The following is a 27,921-nucleotide window of genomic DNA, read 5'->3' as shown; positions in this document are numbered from 1 at the left end:
AAACTTTTGAAAGGGGTGGGCAGAGAAGTACAAATGTTAAGAGGGTGTACACGCTACTGAGAGAGAGAGAGAGAGAGAGAGAGAGAGAGAGAGAGAGAGAGAGAGAGAGAGAGAGAGAGAGAGAGGGGGGGGGGGAGGGGGATGAGGAGGGAGAATTTGATAGCTTATAGAGAGGTACAAGATGAAAATGCAGACGGCAACATAAAAATGAATAAATGCCGTAGATCAAGCGAACTTGTAATAAAATATCAAATGTTTCATCAATTTTATTGCTCTAAGATATACACACATCAATATATTTTTCAAAAATATGCTCGATAAATTCTTGTGTAAATGTGGAAAGGAAGTTTCATTATTGCACGTTTCACGAAAGTCCCGATTTGACATTATCATTCATAATGGGTTTATAAACGTACCACATTCATAAAAGTACAGTAAATATTTACAACAATCGTGACATGGTGTTTTTATTCACGTACATGAAGGTATATCCAACATTATTGGACAATAAGAAGAAATCTGTTTTTTTTAAAGCCTTTCGATTTCGTATTCGTTCAGTAAAGCAAATACATTTTACAGACAATTCTTAATGAAATATACGTGCACACCCATCATTTATATATACAAGCAAGAAAGGCAACAGGAAAGACAATATTTCAAAATGTGTTATTTACTCAGACTTGGAAGGAAGTGAGAAAACATGGAGATAGATTCGATCATTATTCAGAATTGAGATTATTCATTCCAGAGTAGTGTACCAAATAATTTGTTCTAAATCTGTATTTATTGAAATGCTCCATGTGATACTTCTTAGAAGCATTCTCGGTATGCCTTTTCAGCAACTTTTGCTGCGTTTCAGCAAATAATTTGCGGGTATGGAACTATTAACACACGCAAATTAGTACATTGTAACAATGTCGATTTATCGGGTCGTGTATCTTTTTCTTTTTAATAGATATTTCAACGATTTTTTATTTTCAGTTAGACCTAAAACTATTATCGTTTGGATATTAATTCTAACCTTTCGCATGACCTTCCATTTATCTTATCTATTCAGTCATGCTTTGAGATAGAATATTTTTTTCTCTATCGATACACCTCCCCCCCCCCCCCCATCCTCCCCCACCTAATGTTATACTTAACGTCTTCCTAACTAACAATTTAGAATAAAATGCGCATTAAAATATCTTGTTTCCTAAAATATAGACAGATATTCACAATAGATCATCATCTCTTCGAGATTAAAGTTTGAACCGTATTCACAATGCACAAGAAGCAACAATAACAACAAATGAAAACATTGCTGTTCATAACAAATAATGATCGTGATTTATATCATTACAAATTGTTATAAATGTAGTATTGCACTCAGTTTCAAATTCTTAAAGCGTAAATTAGTAAAATAGGACAAAGTGGAAACATAAGGTCTGTTTTAGAGAGAATCGAAAGATTGACAAATTAGATGTTAACAATAGGTTGTATTAAATTGCTAGTTACACTACATTTCACACATAATGTCACTTCATTATTCTCTCTTTCAACTCGGCCATTTTGACTTTATAGAAACTGGGAATGGATTGTCTGTTCAAATAATGAACCATTTTCCACGTATGCTGAAATGCAGCTCGAACAATCATGTATGTCTCAACAACTCATGAAGTTATGAAAATGTCCGGAAAATGTTCGTTATATCTGTGGTACTTTCTTGTAGTTCATTTCTTTTCTGGAGTCTTTTTCGGCTGGATCTTTAAAAGTCGTTTCCATTTTCCCACTCTGCTTTCTCCATCGCATTCCGGATATCGCCTGGAAAGTAAGAGAAAGATAATATTTGGATAAATCAGAGTACTCTACATATATTTTGTTTATAGGGACTTGGTAACAATGTTTAGATGTGAGAAAAGGGTGCTAAGGTAGTGACTACAATGCTAGATGTCCAATTAAACATAATCTGAAAATTTGAGTGAAAACAGACCATTATTAATGATAAAAATTGAAAAAATTATTTTATCGATTCCTTAATTATCCCAACTATATTATTACAATTTATTTACATTTCAGGTCAATGTAAATTGTCACAAATCAATGAAGTGGCTCTATTTATCATTCCAGACATTTAAGTGTTGGAAGATTTTTAAGAGGCTGTCTTATGTCTCATTTTCATGGAAAAACGGTTGGGAAAATTCAAAAATGGTTGGAAAAATTTACTGTTAGAGGGTGTCGCACAGTGACGCCTTCAAAGAAAACCATAAATATCTTTGTGGTTTGAGATTTTATTCAGGAGTTTTTGCATGTTGGAGGGTTAGTACAGTAGAAGGAACATATAACATATAAGTAACGTTTCATTAAAAAAATTAGACATTTTTTCATCGACCTTCAACAATGTTACCGAGTCACTTTAATGCAACTACACAACATTTTGCTGTAATTTTATACTCAGGAAAGAGCCATCATTAACTCCTTTAAATAAAATCAATGTAACATGATAGAGAGAGTGAGTTACAGTGAGGCCATAGGCCTATGTCTCTAGCCTGTGTAAAGATCGGATGAGAAATTGCGCGATGACAAGTTTTGAGACCAATTATTTAGTAGATAAGGCATAAACATTCAGTTACTTATACCAAATGCCTAATTTTTAGATCATTGGTCCCTTAATACGTCAGTAAAACCGCCAAACCGTCAAACTTATGGCATTTAGGGCAACGCCTTTATTCTCTCGATCTGTTGTCGGTCATAATTATCTGTGTCACTGGAGTTATTCCTACTGTGTTTTCATCCTTTCATAATATATAGATCTCAGGAAGAGAGACAAGTCATTCTTCCCGCTTCGATATAGGTAGGAACTACTTTTCGTGTATAGTATTCGTTTCTTACTTATCCAGGTACCAAATGCCGAACACTGCTGCTGATATTAATAAGACGAAGAGAAGGAAGATGACAAACCAGTTCCGTTCTGACCACGTCTGAAATAAAACATATATATTCGGGTCTATTGTTATATACTCACTTTTAGTGTGGGATCGAATTGCAATAAATTAGTCAAATACTACGACAATCATTACTACACTTAAATAAGTTCTATTATGTTCATCAATAATCTTGAATTTATATTAATTTATTCATACACTGCATAGAGCCAAGTAGAACTCGTATTTGGAATATATATCGGGTAAGGCGTATGCTTTCGTTTAAACCAAAAGACGGTCAAGATAATTGGCATTGGTCGTTCATGGTTTTAATTTGTAGCCATAACATAAACACCTGACAGTAAAAATTCATTTCTTGGTTTCTTGTGATTAAAATATTTTTGTCGCTGGATCGACTTACCTTGTCTGGTTTTGTGAATTCAACTAGTACCGGTGTATCATTGAAGATTTTATAAGGGCTCAGAATTCGGTTCTGTTCTTCCCTAGATAGTGATATCGTTAAAAGCTTCACAGTATCTTCATTAAAGCTTGAATTGAAGAGGCTGGTGTTGAATGCGACGGTCGTGAAAGGCAGTCTGTATTAAATGAGATGACGTCAAACAGAAGAACGATTATTTTGCTTATTAGTTGAGTGAGAAATCCGTTATATATCTTTCATAAATGCGTAGAAATTATACTTGTGAATTAAATAGATAATATATTCAATTGATTCAACGATGAATCTTTCTTACAATCATTCCCTCTAGTATATTCTAGTAAGTCTAAAGTACAAATCACGTTTCTCATTGTAAAAAAATATAAATTGTGGAAAATATTTGGGATTGACAAGTGGCGTAGCATGGGTCAAGCATTCGAGAAATGTAAATTAAGAAGGTCATCAAGTGAGGGGATGGTTGGGAGGAGTTGTATTATCGCCTACTGTCACGTTGACGTTGCCCTCTACAATTCATTCCTATCGCTCTTTTTTCATATTTTGTCTGCCATTATAGACGGAAGGGGGGATTTGCCCCTATCACCCCCCCCCCCTAGCTACGCAAATTAATGATATGCTTCTTAGTATGAGAAGGGCATCTTCTCTGTAACAACGTATACGCGTTAATGCCCTTCTTGCTCCAAAAATAACACATGTTCTTGAACTCTTACCCTGAGATGGATGACGACCCGTTGATGGCGCTGATGATGCCAACTTCCACCATAATGTCGGGTTCTTTCCCTGTCGCAGTATGGATAAGTTCTGCCAATCGTTCCTCCATTCCAGGTAGTAGTGGGTCGACGTGATTCTCCAATGTTACTTCACTTATGCTGTTGACTGTAAGTCACGTGTCGTATATATAGAGAGAGAAATGAACGAGACATTGCTAGGCAATCGTAATTGAATAAAGTCAACACTTTTATTTGAAATAGCCTTTTTTTTTGTATTTTGTCATTTTGTCACATCCAAGCAGAATAAAGGGAACTCATGGCGAGAGAGATATAGAAAGACAGGAGGAGGAAGAAGTAAATAAAACTTGATCGCACTTGTAAAGGTCACTTCGATCTATTTCTTCATCATAGTATCAAACTAACGAAGTACCATTATTTCCATGGATTTAGCCCAACTCCCTGAGGCGCTGTAAACATTCAAGGCTTAACTTCCTACTGGTACCAATTTTCCACACCAAGGTAGAGAGTGGCAAATGTAGATTAATATTTTGCAAAATAACATAACTGCCGCAGCTAGGACTCAAATCCCGAACCATGTGAACCACTGAGTCTGGTGACGAATACAAATGAAATGCTTATTTTGTTAATGAGTACAAAGGTTAATTTATATACTCACCAAATGGAATCTCACAATTTTCTCCAACGAAGCCAGTCGAGCAAAGACATCTATGATAGAAACAGAGAGAGAGAGAGGGGATGGGAAAACTTGTAAAAAGTGAACCTTCATAATGAAAGGAAACAAATCAGAATCGATTAGTCAATGAAAGAAAGTATAGCGAACTAAGCGAAGGGCATTAATGATAATGACACAGCCAATAATGATGCAACTTTCTTGTATTTGCTTACTTTGTACTTTGTTTTCTCGCATAATTATTTCTATCCGATGTGCACCTTAAAAACGCCTAAATCCCATTGAAAAACGTATGTCTGTATTCTCCACTTTACAAAAGTAGGCCCAATTAGGATTAAACAAAAACAGTACAAAACACTTTACAGGAATCAGTCGTCTCTCCTTTAAAGCCTGGCTGCACTAGTTTGGCTAGGAGGGATTAGAGCTCCGTGCATTGTCACTGCCAGGTGGACAAATCAACTTTCAATTACATTGAGAAAAGGGGATCATGGGGGACTAACGGGTGCCGCTTAGGCATTGTTTGCTATATATAGGGCGTAGGTAGCTACAAGTAGAGCAGTCCCGCTTAAACCGAATATTTATGGTATTCCACCTAATTGTCTTGAGGCTAGGAGTTAAAACCAGAGCAAAGAAATGCTTACCTTTTCCCTTCTAGTGTAACCATACAGGTGGCCCCATTCTCGCACGGCATCGGTCCACAAGGGTCTTCAGTTGTGGTTGGTGGGGGAATCGTTGTAGGAGCTATGTTAGAGCATTCATACGTCCCAACTAGATTCTTGCAATATGGTGTTTCGGGTGGGCATGGCTGGAGTATCAAACTGCACTCATCAATATCATCTTCGCAAAAGCTTCCTGTGAAACCCTCGGTGCACAGGCAAGAATAACCATTCAATGCGTCTCTGCAGCCGGCGCCATGTTGACACTTGTGGTCAATACATTCATCGATGTTCTCCTCGCAGTGTTCCCCCCTGAATCCAGAACGACAGTAGCAGAAGAACTTGCCAACACCATCTATGCATCTACCATTGTTTTGACATGTTTGGCGGCTACATTCATTGATGTTAAATTCACAGTGAGGACCTTCGTATCCTGGTTTACAGCTACACCTGTAGCCATTCAGCCGATTGACGCAGTCCCCATCGTTCAGGCAAGGGTTGCTGATGCATTCATTGACTTCACTTTCACAGTAGCTACCGAAGTACCCGTCGATACAGTCGCATCGGAAAGCATTGATCATATCAACACAAGTGGACAACCCACGGCAAGGATCAGAAGCACATTCATTGATGTTGACCTCGCAATGGACTCCTTGGTACCCGATCAGGCACTGACATCTATAGCCGTTTACCTCATCAATGCATCTTGCGTTGTTAATACAGGGGCGGCTTGCACATTCATTAATGTTTACATCACAGAGAATACCTTCAAATCCCGGTGCACAGTGACAGGTGAACCCATGGATTCCATCCTCACACGTAGCCCCATTCTGGCATTGGTCAGTAGCGCAATCATTGATGTTAATATGACAGTTCCTTCCTCCGTAGCCTGGTGGACAAACACAATGATACTCGTTGACACCATCACGGCAGACTCCTTTGTTCCTACATGGACGTGAGGCACATTCGTTGATATTAATCTCACAATGCTTTCCCCAAAGCCCTGTATACAGTGGCAAATAAATCGATTGAGACCGTCCAAACACATTCCATTCAGACATGGGTTGCTGGCGCATTCGTTGTTGTTGATCTCACAACGGTGGCCACGGAAGCCCGGTCGACAACGACAGAAGAATCCATTGACAGCATCAATACATCGACCTCCATTCCTGCAAGGCTCCGTTGAACATTCGTTGGCGTTGATCTCGCAGTGCCGACCACCGAACCCTGATCTACATTTACAGAAATACCCGTTGATCTGATCTATACATGAACCTCTATTAGCACATGGACTGCTGGCACATTCATCAATGTTTGTGGTGCAGTGCTTACCTACATACCCTACCATACATTCGCACTCGTAGCCATTAACTAGATTCCGGCACATCGCTCCGTTCTTACAAGGGTCACTTGCGCATTCATCGATGTCACTTCGGCAGTTCTCTCCGTAGAAGCCTGGTCTACACTCACATACAAATCCATTTACACCATCAATGCACCGACCTCCATTCTGACAAGGAGAGCTAAGACACTCATCCGTATTCGCCCTGCAAGTTAGTCCAGTGAATCCTGGTGTGCACTCGCAGAGGAACCCATCGATATGGTCTATACAGGTGGCGTTGTTAAAGCATGGCAAACTCTCACACTCGTCAACATTGATCTGACACCTTTGTCCTCTGAAACCATTAGGGCACCTACATCGGAATTCGTTTACTCTATTCATACACTCCCCTCCGTTCAAGCAAGGGCTGCTAGCACACTCATCAGATTCCACCTGACAATTCTCTCCGAGGTAACCTGGAAGGCATTGACATTCGTACGAGTCTACCATGTCATTACACCTTCCACCATTTACGCAAGGGTTGCTGTCACATTCGTTGACCTCTTCATCGCAGAGGAGACCAAGGAAGCCCTCGTTGCAAAGACAGATGAACCCAGCAACCGAATCGATACACCTGGCGTTATTTGCACATGGGGTGCTGGCGCATTCATCAAGGTTCACGGAGCAATCAGCCCCACCAAATCCCGCCATACATTCGCAGACAAAGGATGCTACTCTATCATGACACGTTCCTCCATTCCTGCAGGGTTTGAGTACTACACATTCATTGAACTCATGCTGACAGTCCTCGCCAAAGAATCCGGGTAGACAGTAGCACGAGTAGGCATTTGCTAGATCTCGACACAGTGCTCCGTTCATACATGGAGATGATGCACACTCGTCAATATTCAATTGACACGTGAGGCCAGTGAAACCAGGTTGGCATTGGCAGGTGAAAGAAGCATATCCATCAACACACTGTCCGCCATTTTGGCATTCTATTCCCCTGCAGTCGTCTGGATTGTGCTCGCAGTGTGTTCCTGAAAATCATAGAGAAAATGAACAATAATATTAGGTAACAGAACCAACACATTCATCGGGAGAAAGGTTAATCCTAACAATAATTTCAAAATGATGATTTTGGTCTCATCAAAACGAAAATTTGGTCAGTGATCTACATGGTTTAGGTCATCAGTTTAGACCGTTGCCTGCTTTGAAATCAAAATGAAAACGCAATCCATGTAAATTTCAGCAAACATTCTGAGCAATCAAAACATTTGAAAATTATTTTGATTATCATGGTGGATGGACACTACATCATACTTTTCAAAAACTGTATAATCTTACCTACTGCTCCGTCCACACATGTACAGCTGTATCCGTTCTCCAAGTCAACACAGGACCCGCCGTTCATACAAGGACGAGAGACACATTCGTTTATGTTCTGTTCAGAAAATCGGAAAGAAAGATGTATGACATTTAGTCCCGCATATCAGCTATCCTTTTATAATGTAAACCAACAAAAGGAAGAAAGAAAGTCGCAGCAAACAACTATATATAGATGGAACTTCGACTGCGCGCAGTCGAAAATGATTCCTCCGTCATAGAACAATTTTACAAACCAAAACAGAAGAAATTTTTCGAATTCAAGTTCAATTGAAATCCATTAACAGGTTCTCAGAATATTGTGATTACAAGCTATTTTTGCATACATAATGAGCCCATGACCTTTGACCTTATGAACCAAGAATCTACTCAGTTCATTGGCTCTGCAAGAAACATACATGACCTAAGTTGGCAGGAATCCATCAATCGGTTCTTGAGATAACGCGATCACGAGCTGTTTTTGCATACATAATGTGCCCTGTGGCCTTTGACCTTTGACCTTGTGACCCCTACATCTAATCAGTTCATCGGCTCTGCAAGTAACATACATGACCTAAGTTTGGCAGCAATCCATCAATCGGTTCTTCAGATAACGCGATCACAAGCTCGTTTTGCATACATAATGAGCCCTGTGGCCTTTGACCTTTGACCTCGTGACCTCAAAATCTAATCAGTTTTTCGGCTTTGCAAGTAACATACATGACCTAAGTTTGGCAGCAATCCATCAATCGGTTCTTCAGATAACGCGATCACGAGCTCGTTTTGCATACATAATGAGCCCTGTGACCTTTGACCTTTGACCTCGTGACCCCAAAATCTAATCAGTTCATCGGCTATACAAGATACATACATGACCAAAGTTTGGCAGGAATCCATCAACCAGTTCTTCAGATAACGCGATCACAAGCTCGTTTTGCATACATAATGAGCACTGTGACCTTTGACCTTTGACCTCGTAACCCCAAAGTCTAATCAGTTCATCGGCTCTACAAGATACATACAATACCAAAGTTTGGCAGGAATCCATCAACCAGTTCTTCAGATAACGCGATCACGAGAACGGGACGTACGTACGTACAGACCTACGTACGTATGTACGGACGTACGGACGGACGGACAACCCGAAAACATAATGCCTCCGGCTACTTCGTAACGGAGGTATAAAAACACCAAATGGATTGTTTCGAGCTTCCCACGTAATACCTATTAAGTCAATTGTTAAATACCTATGTTCTTCTCGGTCAAAGAAAGTGTCTATTACACTCTGAAACCAAACCTTGAAGATACAAAGTAAGTCAGCATTATTTGATAACTAAAATAGTGGTACAAATAGGTCGTAATTATGCAGAGATATATCACAATATGGCATATACATGGCCTATGACAATGGATTTTTCCAAAGCAGGCCATATAACATACTAAAATAAACATATATGAGTATATTGATGATCAAGGGCGGTAAACGAGAATTAGTGAGGGAGAGAGGGAGAGAGGGGTGACTTGCTTTCGATAGGCAAGACTATCTTCGGAAGGAAGTAAAGAGGAAAAATGGGGGGAAAACGAAAGAAAGGAGCGAAGAAAAAAAGGGAAAGGGTTTTGAAGTGCATGGAGAGCAGAAGTCCAATTTGACAATTTCCAAAACGATTATACATTTACTCTGCACTTACATTTCACACATTCCTACACTTTTCAAAATAAGACTGATTGGCTCTTCCAGGGTTTTTGATTTTGTGAAATTGAACCTTTTCTTTGAATACTCACCACATCGCAGTTCGGACCATCCCAACCTGGAAAGCACTCTTTCTCGCCAGACAAAACATTACATCTGTAGTGACCCAATTCACCGGGATTACAGTAAACGTCGCAGTTACCACCAAAGAAATGCTCTGAGCAGTACACACGAATCTCTATTTTCGTTCTGGGAATATGGAAGAAAATTGATAAAGCTTAATAATATTATGACAGAGAAGTTACAAATATTGAAGTATCGTACATTTATTTCACGATTAAGAGTTGTACTATCATGTCGTTAGGTGAAAAGTAGGAAACATAGATTCTGATCCACATTTAAAGACTACATTGAATAAGTCAAGCAACTCTGAACGATGATGGGCCAACGAAAACTTTCATGTTGGGCCTACTTATCATTTTAAAGACCCACAATGAAATGTGATTCTTCATCCGATTAACTTATGCCTTTTCCAGTGCTATCAAAAGTTCAGTCTTTTTCTTCATGTTATTGTGTGACTCTGGCAAACATTGCATATTTAAAGATTGCTTAGAAGAGTCCATTTTCTATTAATGGTATAGACCTACTCTGTATATCCTTCACCAGTAAGCGTGTATCTGAAGATAGGCGCTTCGTCCAAGTTGATGTCGGGTCGGATGGCGAAGTTCCTGCTATAGAAGTCGACACTGTTTGGCTCATGCCCTAGATCGACATCCCAAACACCGACCTTTACTCTGATACCTCTCTGTCAAGAAAAAAAGAAAACAAGGAAATTGTAGTGAAGGAAGAGAAAGTAATCCCATGGCCATTATCATATCAGTTTCAAAACGAGCGACAATGATGGCTATCCGTTTAAAGTTGTTATGAAGTACCCCCAGCCCATTGCATCCTCCCTCGCGAGATGCGAGCATTCATGTAGAGCTTCTATTTCTTTATCTAAAGTATTATGTCGCGTCTTTTGGGAGAATGAGTTCAGTATGTCATCGCATTGCTCTTGACATCTGTTTGAGAAAAATAATTCATGACATGGCATCCTTTCTTGTTCAGAATCTATCGATATCCGGACCCTGAAGACATGAAACTTGGATATTATTTTATTGAAATTATTTAGCATCAGTCAAATAAGGTCGGTGTTCATGTGATAGATGAATATTTTTATACATACATGTACACTACAAATATGAACACGTTGTACGTTAAATAGAATTAAAAGCTAAACCATTGAAGAAAAAAAATATGACATGAGACAAGACACGCAGATAGCTATTCTTCTAAAACAATACGGAATATGCAATGTGTACATGGACACGACTGATTCGGCATTGAACTACATCCAATTGTCATTAGCAACGACGATTGAAAGGGGAAATAAGCACTATACAATTTTGTATTTAAAAAAAAAAGATTTCTCAAATTCTGCAGAAACCGATTGTTTTTACCAATCTTGATAGGTAACTTCATAATATAGCACCGTCTTCCTTCTTAAAAGTATTATGAATTATATCTCTGTTTTGTCATCAACCATGGCGTTTCATGTGAGGTATAGGTCCCTTCACTTGAAAGATGGTAAGGTATTCCAATTCCCAATGTCCGCAGAAAAAAAAACATATAGCCAATTTGTGTATGATGGTGTTCCGTGACAGATTTTTATTCCTTCTCAAGGCATCTTCCCAACAGACATGACAGATACCTAAACTCGACGGAATGAAGCTATGACGGGCTATGATAAATAATCGGCCACTACCTGACAACTCTGAATGCTTGCCAAATTAACTTCTTCACACTTGTAAGATAAAATCAGCATGTGAGTAATGTGTTGAAAGGGACATGTAAGATCTCATGCTGATTACTTCTGAAGTGACAACTTGTAGAGTTGCATATGCGTTTGAGAGGTATGCCATACTCTTTAGCCTTGTCATGGTTTCGTTCTTTTATTCTTAGTTTGAACAATGTAATAACAAAGACAATCCTAGTTGAGCTTATCGTAATATGTGAGTCAGCTCTGAGTTTGCAAAATTTCTGCATTTTAAAGACGTCTGTATTAAAGTCAAGCCTCAATTGTTTCTGAACGTTATGATTACATTTTTTTTTAAATTCTACGACATCTTTAGGATTCCTTCACCGTCTTTAAATGATTTCTCACCATTGTTTTTTTATTTGTTCCTGGATATGCCACTATGTGATTTTTTTGTCGAAACGTTAAGTATATGGGTAGTAAGCTTAAATCGACTCGGGTATAAAAGGTTTAATAGAATCATCCATCATCACGTTTAATATTGGCTTACCTCCCATTCTCGGACCTTAACCAACATAGGATTGGGAATGTTTCCAGAGAGGATTTCAGGAAACGCGAAGCTGTCCTGGTTGTCAAAGATGGCTCCTGTTGCAACACGTCCGTAAGGACAGTTCGCCATGTCGATATCACTAAAAACAGAGATAAAATGTTGTGAAATAATCTGAAAAACATTTAGGTACCTAGATTCTGCTTATATCTCGGTTTGCATGGTGATGTAAAAGAGTAGGCTTACGGTTGCACTATGTGAGAGGGGGAGGATTGAGAGTCCTGAGAAGGACTGATAGTTTCAAAGAAAACTATAGTGCCGGTAGGAGAGGACGGGTGGTTGGAGGCGTAAGGTATTTAGACACCTTACGCAGATAGTCTGCAGATCCTAAAGAAAGACCGTTATTTAGACTGCTTGTACATGTGTGTATTTTGATTCAAAATGATGGCCGGCTATCATATTCTGGTGACAGAAATGACAAGTTATTCTACTGCATCTTGGAATATAAGTTTCTTCAGGTTGTTCTTAAAACTGGATTTTCTCCTTTCGTCTAAGATATTTCAAATATTGTCGATTTGAATTTACAAATAATTGCCATCAAAATCGTAATCGCAAGACACGCATCGAAATAAATAATGACGTAATGGGACTGTCGGTGCGCCATGTGTTACATATCTATAGCAAATTTATATTCCTTTAAATATAATATGTAAATAAATTTGTGTAAAATATAACTGTGGACCTACTATCAGAAGTAAGACCATACTCATAATATGCATTATGATCTGAATGTAGATAAATCGTTCCTACAACTGGGTGTTGTCCATTGCATCTGTCTTCAGGCTCGAAAGTGGGGAGCCGCAGAGAGCTATTTTGGGAGTGACCGTCTTAGAGTTTGGGAATAACCAGGAAGTAATGTAAACTGCCTTATATTTTAGGCTATAAAGTTTTCCAAAAACCAGACATCTTATCTTCAATCTATAGGAAGCATATTACTTGGACCCATGTCTTGTCTCAATTACATGCTTTATGGAATGAGAACTCTACATACTAGATTTGAACTAAGATTACTTCGCATTGAATATACTTCTTTCGGAGCACCGACTTTGGAGCATTAAAGTACTTAATTACTTTGTGTCATTAACAATTCTGAAGAAGCCATTCTCACGAAGTTTCACCCCTCTATGTTCTCAATATATTAACTGAAATTAGTCTTTGGTTTACATTTCATGCTTGTTTCACAATGTTCTTTTCTGTCCTCCACTCATGTCCTGTTTACGGTCGTATAGACTTTCAAAATATAAACTTTAGGCAACTTACTACTCTTTTATTCTTTATCCCTATCCGTGTTCATTTTTATTTTTATTTTCTAATTGAAATAGCTATTTTTAACGTTCATAATATGTTATATAACCTCGTCTTATAAGCTCTGGCCTCTGTATCTTCCATCTAACAATTTCCATATAGTTTTTAACGTTTGAATGTTATATAACCTCGTCCTATAATAAGCTCTGGCCTCTGTATCTCCCATCTACTAATTTCCACCTGGTAACCCGGAATGCAATGCTTACCTTCCTGGAGGCCCGAAGCAGAGATCAAAGCTGTTATCACACCTGTTACTGCATGGCCGGTCTACATTATCACAGCACTGTCCATCCATTAGTCTGCTGTTCTCATTGAGGTATGCCTTCAGTCTGAATGATACCGTCACTTCAGATGAAACATATAAGACGCTCTACAAAAGTAATCGAGAAAAAGAAATATAAAAGTTAGATTAAATCATCAACTACACCTGAAGTTGTAATATATTCAATGAATTACATGTCTGTCATCATTTATCTGTCATCCTTCTTAATATGTACGCGTAAAATAGCGCACAACTACACTTGTCTCCCCGAACGTACGAACTATCGAAAACACAATGGTGGAAATGGCCAATTCATTACAAGGAAGGTTTAATATTCAAAGGATCTTGATAATTACGAAAAGAAAGTGAAACAAAAAATGCACAAAAAAGTATAACTTAAAATTTGGTCCAAAATTACAATATTTTCACCGCTTTATTAGAAAAGAATGCTCCACTAGTAACACAAAAGCCGTTCGGGGGATTATTAAAATCACTTGTTAGATTGCAATCAGTCGGGACAGGCCCCAAAAAATCATTTATAAAGGAAGACAAATTTAATGGCGTCTAGGGGCGGGTTTGCGGGTGTTCGGGCGAGGTCATTCATCACGAGTTCATTTGACTTTAATTACAACCATATTGGTCAAAAGTGAACTTTCTAATTTAAGAATTATTATTAGTTAAGTTCGACCTGGCTTTAAAGTAATTAGTTTTCTATATTTATAGATTTTATAGAATTCACCTTTCTGAGGAGTTTAGCGATCACTTTTACATCAGTAAATATCATCTTCTAAATATTTATTTCTCGTTAAAGATAAAGTTGAGTTCTGGTCATGCGATTGTATTGTGAAAGAAAAGGTGTGGAATGGATCATTAAGTTGACCATGTACGTATTGGTGTGTACTACAAGGTTCTGGAGTCATCAAAATCATAACAAATTTGGCCCAGTCTTGGTAGTACTGTACACAGAAAGATGTATATGAGACTACACAAATGGTGTCCGGCCTGCTTACCTTGATTTCCTTATCTTTCTATGCAACATTACTCAGCCAGTTTACATTTTCTACCAAAATTGTTTGGCAAATGACATTCATTTGTAATCTTGAACTTTCAGTGTAAGTTTCGTTTGATTCTGTGAGAATTCATTTTCTTTTCTTTTTTTACCAGAACTGAAGTTTATCTTTAATGTCACATCCATCAAGTACTTCGATATTAGATCTTGCCTCTCAGAATAATTTACAAGAACTTTATGAAATCATTGATCTATCCTTCTTTAAGTTTTTCTCTTTGAAAGCAAAACTAAAACACATTTCAATCGACTGTGTGGGATGAATATTGCAGGGCATACTAGTTACTTGAGTTCATATTGAGAAGGTCAGTGTCCAAAGTAATTATCATGGTCTTCTTCAGTGACACATTGGCACAGTAATGACGTTTGTTAGCATCGGTTAATAATTCAATGGCACACATCAAAATGTGTTCACAATAATCCTGTAGTGCTTTTGTCGGTAAAACGCAAATATCGAGACGCTTTCCAATATGATGGATTTCGATCTTTACCAAGATATTATTATTTTTAATATATAAAACTAAGCTGAACCATCAATGTTAAATCAAAGTTATACATGCTAATGATTTTTCCATAAGGAAATTATCTCCCTTTTGAATATAAAGTTAATGATTTTAGATGAGAATTCAAGCTATTATGTGTTGATATCAAGGACAACACGTTTTTATATTTGTTTCCATGTTTATCTAGTTATTATTTTTCTTGGGTTTTTTTCCTTACAGTATTTGAAGACATGTCCTTTTCTAATACATAAACGTATCTCTTGTTTGTTAAACTCTCATCAGTACTGGTTACAAACACACATTCATATTGACAATTAATGCATTATTGATGTGGATTTTCTACTTTAATGATAATGTCAGTCTGACTGAATGAAGACGAAATTCAATATCGGAATGGACACAATATTTCTCAAGTTTAATGTCTAACCTTGAAACCAAATTGTTGGATAGAGAACAAATAAATGCAATAAGGCCTGTCAGAATGCATCAACAAACATTGTATGTTTTGGCCTCTTTCCCTACCATGCCATTATTCTGTCCCTACTATAATCAGTGATAAAACACATCAGGTGGTCCATACTATATAACAAAGATTATCATAATTGATAGGATTCACAATTGTTCACTGACATAAAATCATGATCAGTTTGGGTAGCACTGCTGAATAACATATTTTGCATACAATTTATACCCGTCACTTTGTTTTTCAATAAAGACAAACTTGCACCTTTCTCTATCCCTCCGGGACCATGACTCACTAAGTCGTACAGTCACAGCCAACGATGAACAGTCTTCTTGTTTATTAATTCACTAAACTGCAACATGTACATTTTGCACGTCCAAATATTCAATGAAACAAGAGCAGCGTATTTTCTTAATGATCTAAGAAACCTTTTTTGAACAGTAAAACAAAGATTTTTCATATGATTTCGTTTAACTTCAGAATTATTGCAGTATGTACATTAGTAAGGGGGCAGAAAAGTAAAATATTTTTAGATAGGCTATTGACAAAAATTAAAGAATGTTTTCTTTTACTTGGCCTACCAATTGAAGTCCACATAATGCTAGTTACGATTTAGACCTACACCATTAACACATGGGCGACGTCTTAATGTTGGTTTCATTTCAAATGATCAAGGTAACAAAAATGAAATTCTCAACATTTTGAAGAGCGTGCATGACAATCAATCTTTTCTATTTTTTTAAAATTAAATTCATTAATTTAATCGCGAAGCACTAAAAACTGAATCTTTTATGAGCTGAAATAAGCTTTTTGCTACATTCCCAATGACATGGACAACTTTTTGCTCGTAAGATACAGAGATGCTCTTTCAGATCAATGACACCCTCTCCAAGTCCACCTGCATCTTATTACTAAAAAAGAGAGAGAGATTAAGTTTGGTGGTACCGCTGGGTGATTGACTTCGTTATCTAATCAACAAAAGCCTGGTGAGTAAGATCTTGACTAATAGGGGTCTAGACCAATCGAATTTAGTCCAAATTACAAACGTAGCGAGACGAAATCCTCGACCAATGTGAGTATTACTCACATAGTACGAAGATTAGATCAGGTATGATACAGCTGTCCGTCAAAGCATTTCGATGAAAACATATAATTAAATAAATACATTTTCAGTAAATGTTCCAAACTTTTGAAAGATTCGTAAAAAATAGTTTTAAGGAACCGCTTCATTTGTCTCTTTGTTTCAATCGATCTGGTTCTAGAAAATTATTAATGCCTTCATTAGATATCGACGGTGAACTACATACATCCTGTTTCAAGCCCTCTTTTCTAGAAGATGGGCGTTTTTATGAAATTTTAAGAGGACTAGCTCTTGAAATTTTACTGTGCTTTTTAAATATTTTTCCGAACATTTTCCTTTTTTTTTTTTCTTTTTTTTTTTTTTTTTACATACGATTGATTAATTAAGGGGAAAAAATTATATGCCGAAGAAAGGACAATACACACACTTAATTCAAATGTGATTCGGATTTGTTCAATAGTTTAGAAGCATACTTGACATCTCTTGAATCATACAGGAGACAAGGGCAAAACTCTATGCCAAGTTTAGGATTTCAGAGTGTGACTCTAAGGATTGGGCTGACTGGTCATAAGTCTATTTACTGAGCATTTTTGTTATATTGAGGCCAAGCCTTTGTGATTTATTCTTTTTGGTTTCTTCATTAATTTCCTCTCATTAGTTGATCTCAAACAAACTCTAATAAATGGAGACAGTATGTTTAGGACTTCTAAAAGAGTAGTATTTATTACTATCCCATTTTATTACAGGTAAAATAAGAGGTGAAATTTAAAAAGGTGATACACATGATAAACACGAAAGGAGACAAAACAACAATCAAAGTACGACGAAACCCGCAATTTCATTATTTGCATAGAAATGCGCCTCATTCATAAATGTGTATAACTGTATTTAAATTACAATGCATTGTGTTTCTAATTCAAACTATGTTTTCAAACGTATCTTTTAGGACAATGGTATTATTTGCATATAAATGCGCCTCATTCATAGCTGTTAACTGCATTTCAATTACAATGCATCGTGTTTCTATTAAATTCAAACACAGTTTTAAAACATGTCTTAGGACAATTGCTGCGTGACGCCATCGTGAGAAAGACGTCATTCTGAAGTTTTGATCAAGTTTGAGCGTAATCTAATTTTCTTTCCACAGACGTGTTTCATAATCTTCTCACTACAATACAATATAGATTGGCATGATCCTCGGATTTGCAGGGCTTTTTGCGAGATGTCTGACTTGGGAATATAATTGACGAAAATCAGGGAAATAATCAACTGATTATGAAACAAGTTCGGAAGATTTGTTCACAATCTTTTGACAGGCACACAAGGTTTATCCAGGTATAAGAACAAAACGTTATGCCTATGAATTATATAATATGAAGAACAACAATCGACACAAATTTTAATTACTGTAAACACGTGTAACCCGTCATGTTCAGTAAGAGCCTATGTTGTCACATAGATACACTTTTTAAATTTCATGAAACGGTTTCCCTTGGCGCCAATGTTTACATCTAAACCATCGCCATGGCCATGCATATGTATGATAATAGGGCTATTCAATAATTGCAAACATATGTTACATGGGGGAAGTACCCTAAATGGTTGAAACCTGACAATCAAGATTGTCAAGTTCTCCTCGATGGTTTGATCGGATGTTGTAAATCACGATAATAATTTAATTACCTCTCTTACGAGGACACTGAACAACAGTCATATTCATCACGTTCAAAGCGAAAGAAAGACCTACAAACGTTAGTTAAAGGAACAATGCCGTATATTTCCTACAGCAAAGTATTTTGCGACATCAAAATAACACATACAAAGACTAAATATTTCCACATTAATGGTCAGTCCGTATTAACATTTGTGAGATACAAACAAAATATTTATATATATTTTTTTAAAGACAATACACAATCACGTTCTTGCCTCCAAGCTTCCAGTCAACTTATCCAAGCGGTTTTAGAAGAAAAAAATGCCAACCTTTCTTTTTCCTTTAAAGTTTCATAAATAGATCCTTAATTTACTAAGCAATCATCGGTAAAATTGCCGTTTGTTATTGAAAACAAAAATGTTTATATCTGATAATTTATATCATTTATATTCAAGGATGAAGAAAACAATGAGTAACAAGTGCAAGTGTCCCTTACCCCGTCAGTGCATGTTGACAATCTGCCCCTACATCAGACGTGACATTTGGCGTATTGTTTAAAAGGCCAAGCGAATTCTTTCCCGCGGGGTATAACATGGCTCATCAAATTCTAAACATCCGGGGAAGAAGAAAGTGAACGAGTTGGACAATCAAGAAGGAAAGAATCAACCACCTGTTTCCTATCTTCGTGCGCTTTCAAAGTTTGTTGAGATTTACTTCTTGGCTTGGATCTTATGATTTCTTTTATTATCATAATAAAAATAAAGGAGATCAAGATCAAGAGGGTTGAATACCGTCCATTGCTGATTCCGTTGGGTAATAGTCAGATTAATAAGCATCTTTGGTGGTTGTAAATATTTTAATATTTCTTCATAATGGTTTGGTGCCAATGTCTTACTTACATTTAAAACAAAATTAGCGGCGACAGCCTTTAATTTCTTGCTAGTAACGGGTCAAAACGAGTGGGGGAGAAGAGGGAAGATCAAGAGGGAGATATGACAGATAGATAGAGAAAGAGTCAGGGTAGAATTAGAGAGTAGAGAAGACAGTGAGAGAGAGAGAGAGAGAGAGGGGGATATCAGTGAAAGGAAGTAGGAAGGAGAAAAGAGAGATAATTGATACAGATAGTGGGCTCTTGAGAGGTTACAATGAGGCCCGTGAATTGAGAAAGCTATCTACTTTAATATCATCAGCCACTCAAGGTAAGTATTGTAACCACACCCTTTAGTTTCTGTTCAAACTTATTTATCTAAGCTATGGGACGCAATATGACATAGTTCAGATTTAACGCTAAAAGGGGAAAACAGAAATATTATGATCATTAGATCGAAAGTAGGCGATGACAAAAAAATAGAAGGAACACACCAGAAGAAATGAAGGTTGTTAAAGCGACGGATGATGGAATAAGGAAAATATCAGTGGCTGCTATTAATACTCTTCAAAAAGTCAATAAATATGTTAAGAAACCAAAGAAAAAGGGGACTTACGACGGAAGTGATGGAAATACAAAAACAAATACCGAAGTTTAAATTAGAAGTCATTTCCAATACTGCATCTGACCAATCAGTAACTATGAAAGGAAAATTTGTAAACGTTCACTGTAAACTGGTTTGAGTTCAAAGCAAATTCTGTCAGCTCGGATGAAACCTGTATTACTGGCCAATTTCCATGTATATTTAGCTGACCTAATTATTTTCCTGATCAAATCACATTCTACATTACCATTCATGAGATCGAGTCATACCAATTGGGAACCAGCATTAGCGGCCAATCACTTACTTTAATAAAATGTTTCTCTTGAATCGTGTGAGGTTAGGCAAAGGCATGAACCTTTTAAATTCTAGTCAAGACATGTCACGTGTTCGGGCGACGATAAAAGTTCATTTCTAAATCAATTATTTAATGATGAAATTACCCTGGGCTTATTTGCAAGGTCTTGAATCACCTAAACATTCTAAGGTTGTTATTATTTTCTTCCAAGGTTATGACATTTGTGTAAGCATAAGAGCCTTAACGACATGAACTCATTTTTAGTTTATTGCTTTTCTAGCTCTCAGGAAATCGCAGTGTCTTTAAAGAATTTGTACGAAACAGAATATATAGAATCAATCTTTAATTGGAGTCTGAAACAAAATGAGGTCCAGTAGGATGACAAAATATGCGTTATATTGATGATTTTTAAACGTTGATTACTCATTTCTTATATAATGTATTTTCCAAAGAGTGTGTGGGTAGGGGTACGGATGGTTGTGCGTGTGCGTTTGGTGGCGTGTGTGTGGCTGTTAATGCGTGTGCATGTGGGGGATAATTGTAGATCCATGGTCACATGCACGTTGAATGTCTTCCTGATAGATGCATATCTCGAGCCGAATACTTCCGGATTGATCTATAAAGATACCGCTAACTGTGGCACCTGTAAGACGTGTTTGCATGACCGGCCTCTACTCTCTACGTGACATTTTCAGATTGATATCCCTTTTAAGCACAGTATACCCGAAGGATGAATTACAATAATTTAAATATTTTTAAATGTCGATAAAAGAAAAACTTACATGTAGTTAATGTCAGAATCATGAACTGAAATCTCAAATAAGCATTTTTTTTAAACGTGGCAGTACTATATCTTTACCAGTAGACGTTATTGTCGTAGATTGTCATAGGTAGATTGCCGCATAAAGTCAATTAACGAATAAAGAGTTGATGCACCAGTAAGGAAATATGCTATTTTTTCCCACATGAAAAATCGATATATTTCATTTTATTTATTTTCAGTGTTTTTTAAACAGGGTTGTCTCTGCTGATGGAAAAAACTGCTGTCCTTAAGGGCCCTGAATAAAGACAATACAAACAATATCTACAAAAGTAAACTTCAAAATATACATAATGTTAGACAACCATGTTGACAAATAAGACATATGGGTAGTGAAACTAGGAACTGCATTGTAGCGATAAGCCCTTTTCATGGAATAACAATTTATAATTTTTCTTATTTGATACCAAAAAAAAACAATGTTTCGAAAATTTATATGAAAACAAGTAAGTTATAATGACTGCTATCAAAATGTCTAACACACCCACAGTACGGACTTTTAAAGCAGTTTATGTCTTGATCATCCCTGGTCATCTTGTAGGTTTCAAGAACGGCGTCCTACCTAATCAGTGGCCCACATCTTTTGATTTATCTACGGTACCATTGGAAGTTCAGTCTTATATTTAGTCTGTCCAGCGATAGAGACCATAGGCGAACGTCATTAGGATCAACCAAAATCAAAACAAATTACTACACTCAAAATTTGTATTTTTGTCATATGGGTGCCTTCACACATATTTGTTGATGAAACTGGCCCTCCAGAATAATTGGATACTAACTTTTCGTATTTTAGGGAGAATGTTAAACGCCTCCAAATTCTAAGATATGAAAACTTAATTGATCTTGTAATGCTTGCGTGAAGTCAGTTCAAGAATTTGTTTCAACTTCAGAATATGTAAATAGTCACTTCCTATCAAAAGAGATAGACCCCCTTCATCTATATTGATTACAACGCCATCCCTAGAAGGACCCTTTCCGTTTTCCGTCATTTCATTTGGTAATCACTTGGAGGAAAGCAAATATCTTGCAGACTTCTCGCCTACACAGTTAAAATTTTTGTGAACAAGTTGTTTAAAAGTTTAAACAACTCTTGATTAACGGGTGACCTGATCTAAGAGTTGTTTAAAATGTTAAGCAACTCGAGTTGTTTAAAGTTTAAACACTAAGTTGATCAACATTTTGAACAACTTGTTTAAAATCACAATTTAAACAACCGGTGTTGTTTAAAGACGGTTGTTTAAAACGGAGCTGTTGTTCAGTGGAGGTTGTTTACACCAACTGGGTTGTTTAAAGAAAGTTGTTTAAAAAGGAGCTGTTGTTCAGTGGGGGTTGTTTACACCAACTGGGTTGTTTAAAGAAAGTTGTTTAAAACGGAGCTGTTGTTCAGTGGGGGTTGTTTACACCAACTGGGTTGTTTAAAGGAAGTTGGTTAAAAAGGAGCTGTTGTTCAGTGGGGGTTGTTTACACCAACTGGGTTGCTTAAAGAAAGTTGTTTAAAATGGAGCTGTTGTTCATTTGGGGTTGTTTAAACCAACTGGGTTGTTTAAAGAAAGTTGTTTAAAAAGGAGCTGTTGTTCAGTGGGGGTTGTTTACAACAAAAGGGTTGTATAATGGGGTATAATTTGGGTTTGATACTCTGAATAAGTGCACCACTACTTCTGGGTCTCTATATAGGTATATGAAGACTAGGGTCATTCTGCAATTCATGAATTAGCGCCAAAACAGTGCCCATTTTGCATGAGCGCGCATGCACGCACGTATAAACTGCATATATAGGGATGCATGCAATCTCTATGGCAAGGAATTTAGCACACGTTATAACCGAGTGCGCGATCAGTGCCGCACTGCATGACGCGACGATTTTAAGTCTACCAATATTCTGACATTTGCGTACAGATACCGAAAATTTTAACTGTGAACTTACGCTATAAGTTAAAAACTTCAAAGTGGTTAATAGAAAAGTGATTTCAATTAAGCCATTGAATCCCCAGTCACTTAGAAGCGCGTCGGTAGCTTGGTCGGCCATGATGTTGTGTTGTGGGTTGGAAAGTAATAACTATTAAGCTAAATAAATGTAAGTATAGAGACAAACAAGATGGAGCCTGCAGAAACACGTGTGGTTGCTTTGGTAGTTTGATCCAGACTCAATGTCCATGTGCTTTTACATATGTATCAATCTGTGTAGTCAACAAAAGGCCCTTGCATACACTTGCATTGTGTGTATGCATCTAATATGAATAACAATGAGCTGTGCCTTAACAGCTGCACTGCATTTCTAAGTGGCATGTTAATTTCAATTGCATGTTAGTTTCAAGGAACCTGTTTCTAAACATAACAATGTGAAATAAAGCCTTTAGCCAACACGCACTTAACTGGCACGAGACACATGACGTCATATGTAAACAACACTGTCTAAAAGCTCTCGTATAGTAAATATAGCAGTCATTAAATTTTAAACAACGAATGTTTAACAAAATTACTTCTGTTTCGAGCAACATTGTTTACAATTTGATCAACTGTTGTTTAAGATAGTGTACAACTGTAAGTGAACATCACTTTTTTAAACAGCGTTTTTACTGTGTACAGAATCACGGAGCTTGCTAGAAACGGAGCTTGGTAAAATAAAGCCTCAGGAGAACGAAAAGAGGTGGTTCCTTTTGACAAGATATTTGGGAAAGGTGGCTGCACGGAAGAAAAGGGGAAACACGAGAGAAGTAAAGGGAGTTGAAAAGAGCCTATTTCGTATACCCCATAAGCATGATAAGAAAAAGATATATGCCGCTATCCTGCACCATGGAGTGCTTGTCTCACATTACCTTCTTTCGGGCTGTATAACCCTACCTCGATCTAACCACGTGTGATTTCAATGCGAAACATCTAACTGGAGGACTGTTTCCCTCTGAAAGTCCCCGGTTGGACGGCAATATTTCATGTTTAAAATGCGTGTAGTTGATAGTCTTCACGCTGAAAAAAATGAAGGTGGTTTTAACCTAAACTGTAGACTAATCGACTGATTTTACTACCTAATGACGAAACCAACATGTTGTTTGGTTTATTCGATATTTTAGATTTCTTTGTTGTTATTGTAATAGGTGGTTTGAATCATGATTAAGACCCAAACCACATTTATGTCATCTTGGCAAGTTTACGTTCTTTAATAACTTCCAACTTATCTCAAGTATCACAATGATGAGGTAAATATGCATGCTCATGAATAGGTCCACCATTATATTAACCACATCCTACGATGACGCTGCATGGTGTTCTATTGGAAGGACTGACAGGTCCGTGACAATTTCGGGGTCAGTTTGAAGATAGAAATCGGAAGAAATATGACAGGTGGATGGGCCATTTCATAGCACTAATTTGTTAAGATAGGATAATGGATTTTAACTCTTAGACCGTCCGAAGTCATCTAGGGGAGAGAGAGGTGGTGGAAATATTAATAATGGTTTTCGAGGAAGAGCTCTTACTTGATTTAGTCTAATCAACATGATCATGTGATGTATAAACATTTCAAATATTGTCCTTCTTGTTTCCAGTTTAATCCTGCTTCACGTTTCACACGTTTTCTTTTTTTCAGTATAGAGTCACCAGCTTATGCAAATATTTCTAAGCTTAATTTGTTATCTACCCCTTTACGCAAGTGCAAAATAATATTGGATTAACACAGGTAGAGGATTCATGAAAATGTTTACAACTTATCATGAAAAGCGACCAAAGCTGAAAGGGGGAAATATAACCGTTCCACTTTTTTCATCCTACACGCCATTTGGGATGGGTTTCGATGTCTAGTCTTGGATAGACAGAGATAGAGACAGTTTATCCGGTCAGCTCTTGAAACGTTTCCCCTCGGCCTCTTGGACAAAATGTCGCAAGTCAACCGCATTTTGAAAGTTAATTCTAGCCTCTTCCTGAAAATTGCTCACTGACTTTCTTCCCGGATAAACAGATGAATTTCTCCGGATCGCCCCTAATACTGATTGCCAAAATGAAGTTATAAAGTATGAAAAGAGTATTACATTCTCCCTACATTTGATAATATTGAAGCAATGAAAAACATTAAAGAACTCTTGATGGTTCATTTTGATATCACTGAAGAGATGCTAATGAAGCAGGGTAAAGTTAAGAAATGATTAATGGCTGCGTCAGTCGAGAGATACCGAAAGAGAAAGCTTTTTCTAACACATTGTTAGACCTACAGGCATAGGCATCGCAGCTCGTATATAGCTTCATTCTTACCGTCTTTATGAAAAGTTTCAAAATAATGAACACGAAAAAACAACAATAACAAACAAAGAAAATATATCTGTCCCAGTCAAGTAAAGTAATAAGATGAGAGGTTTCCTGAAGGTAATGGGAGGGGGGGGGGGGGGCGATATCGTTAATGTATTTTGGTTCAAAGTATACTTTAATCATTTAAGATGATTAATATTATTAATACATGAATATTTAAATTAATTTTACAGCTGTCAATGAGACCATATGATCATATAGTTAAAATGTAAAAGTATGATTTATTGTTCTAAAAAAATGTAGTGCTGAGTTTATTAATGAGCAATCTGTAACTTAAAATGTGTTCAATTGACCTATGCTTTATATACTGTATATAGTTGTAACCATGTGAAAGAATAATTTCCACTTAATGTGGACAATAAAACAAATCAATCAATCAATCAATCAATAAGAGTCTAATTAAAAATCTACTGTTAGTAACATGTCATTTTGTATTTTGCTTTAATTTGTGTCAAGGTGTTGTAATCTAAATAATCGTCTCCTGAGATATTTGGGCAGGCGTACAATGATACTTTCAGGGCCAAGAAATGTTTCATAAAATGAAATCCTAAGCGACAAAGCAATGCCACATGATTCTTTGTGAGCCAGAATCAAACACTCAGGAGGGTTCCTAAAGAAACCGTCGTGCAGATTCGAGGCATCACCATCAATTTCCTCCGGACTTTCCTTGGCTGAACCGGGCTAGGCTCTAGCGCAGTTCCGATATCAATTAACCAGAAGTCCTGTACCAATTAAGGCACTTGTCAGTTATTCAAACATGCACTGAATACCTTTCTATATGGAACAAAACTACCTCAGCATTTCACTGACCCTGATCAATCAGGAATAATTACCAACTTTCAAGAGCTTTCAAAGATTGCATTCAGAGAACCGTTGATGTTCTTTCTTTGAATGAAGGTTTTCGATTATTTTTAGATAATGAAGATATTAGTCATCCTCATCATGCTCATCAAATATATTTGATAACCTGAACGTGTGACAGCGCAAAGTTCAGTTTCCGATAATTATTAGTGACTTTATTAAATTATTCTAAACATTGCGCAGCCTTGATGTTGAGCTGCACATCCATGTCAAGACACCGAATTACCACCTTTTTCCCTTTCTTTTATTATAGCAAATATATATTCATCGGTTCATGTCACTGTTTGTATCATTCCAGGTCAGAAAGTTTGTTTCTTATGATATATGGATGAGTTATGATCTACCATAGTAAAATGATAATAGATGTTCATGAAAATTATATGAACGATACACATTTAAATATCATATATTGCAGATAGGCGTATACATGTACGTATGTCTTACCTTAACTATTTGGTCGGACATAATACTTCGGAAAGTGATTCACACTTCCTCTTCCATCTCCTTTACACCTTTCATGAATTTCATGATCATGATGATAGAACTTAGAAAGGGAATATGAAACATGTTATCTTTCGATAGAAAGGATTGCCTTTTGAAATTCAAGAGTTGCGTTCCACAAAGGTCAAATAACGATTCCCATCAGATAAGATAATCGAACATAACTTACCTCAAAAACGAGCAGTAGAGATAACATCCATATCTTTGCCATTTTGCCGCTGAACAAGGTTTCGTTTATTTAAGGCACCAACTTCTAGTGTAACCGCAACGTTTAGCCCGACGCCACTCCGATGAAATCAAATTCAGGCTCCTTGTTACTTTAACATCGATTAAGTAACTGACTCGTATTAATGACTATTATCCCACATGATATCCTAACAAAACGCTGGAAAATCAAAAGCTGATAATATTTTTTCTGCTCCTTCGTTCTCTTTCCTTGTTATTCGTTCACGTTCGACAGTTGCCAAGATATCGTTAGATCCGCGGGTGCCGCATGAGACAGATCGAGCAGATGGTCCTAGGACGAGCGCGTTTAGTCGCAAATACGCGTTCGTTTGCTATGATAGAGATGAAGGGAAGGCGCGGGCAGATTAAAATCATGCAAAAAACTTCGATGAAATCCACATTTTCATATATCTTTGAGAACTACCGTTTGGCCTATTGAAGGAAGTAGCAATAAAGCAACGGATCTAGGCAAGGGGCATGTGCGTGCCAGTCGGATGGGAACCCAATATTAGGGACTTTTAGATTTGCGTGGACTGAAAAGTGTGACGTCCATTCAAGGCAGTGCATTAAAAGGACGTCGACCGTAGCAATCCCCATTGTCTTCGTGCGAATCTAAAAGTCCCTATTACCGAAAGTCACTATTACCGAAAGTCACATGGTCATTCATTTTTTAAAGGAACTTACTTTTTTCCCTCCCGAAATATACCCACAAAGCGTAAAGAAAATTCTCCTACAAATCGATAAATCATCCAACCTCTTACATAAATTTCCTCGTCAATGCCTTATTGATAACAATGATCGGTTTTTATCAATAAGGTACGCAACATTAGTAACATGAAAAATGAGTATGACATTAAAAATGAAGACATGAGAAAATGTTGAATGAGTTTTGCCATTACATTATTTTAAATCGAATTATGATAAT

At 37.1% G+C, this 27,921-nt stretch overlaps 1 protein-coding gene across 1 annotated transcript; it reads right to left on the bottom strand.

Annotated features, from left to right (window-relative positions):
- Window positions 1-241: 241 nt before the first annotated feature.
- LOC575093 (fibropellin-1) lies at window positions 242-27,283 on the bottom strand. The gene is given in 13 exon segments (XM_775509.5): window positions 242-1,803; window positions 2,872-2,960; window positions 3,325-3,499; window positions 4,068-4,233; window positions 4,744-4,793; window positions 5,400-6,411; window positions 6,414-7,775; window positions 8,083-8,179; window positions 9,883-10,039; window positions 10,438-10,595; window positions 12,136-12,274; window positions 13,704-13,867; window positions 26,941-27,283. Coding segments are annotated over 13 exon segments (3,702 nt in total). The 5' UTR covers window positions 26,983-27,283; the 3' UTR covers window positions 242-1,712.
- Window positions 27,284-27,921: the final 638 nt, after the last annotated feature.

The sequence above is a fragment of the Strongylocentrotus purpuratus genome, unplaced genomic scaffold (genome assembly GCF_000002235.5).
Source record: "Strongylocentrotus purpuratus isolate Spur 01 unplaced genomic scaffold, Spur_5.0 spur5_scaffold_6, whole genome shotgun sequence".
NCBI lineage: Eukaryota > Metazoa > Echinodermata > Echinoidea > Camarodonta > Strongylocentrotidae > Strongylocentrotus > Strongylocentrotus purpuratus.
The sequence above is the reverse complement of the archived record's forward strand: the minus strand, read 5'-3'. Positions and strand labels throughout refer to the sequence as shown.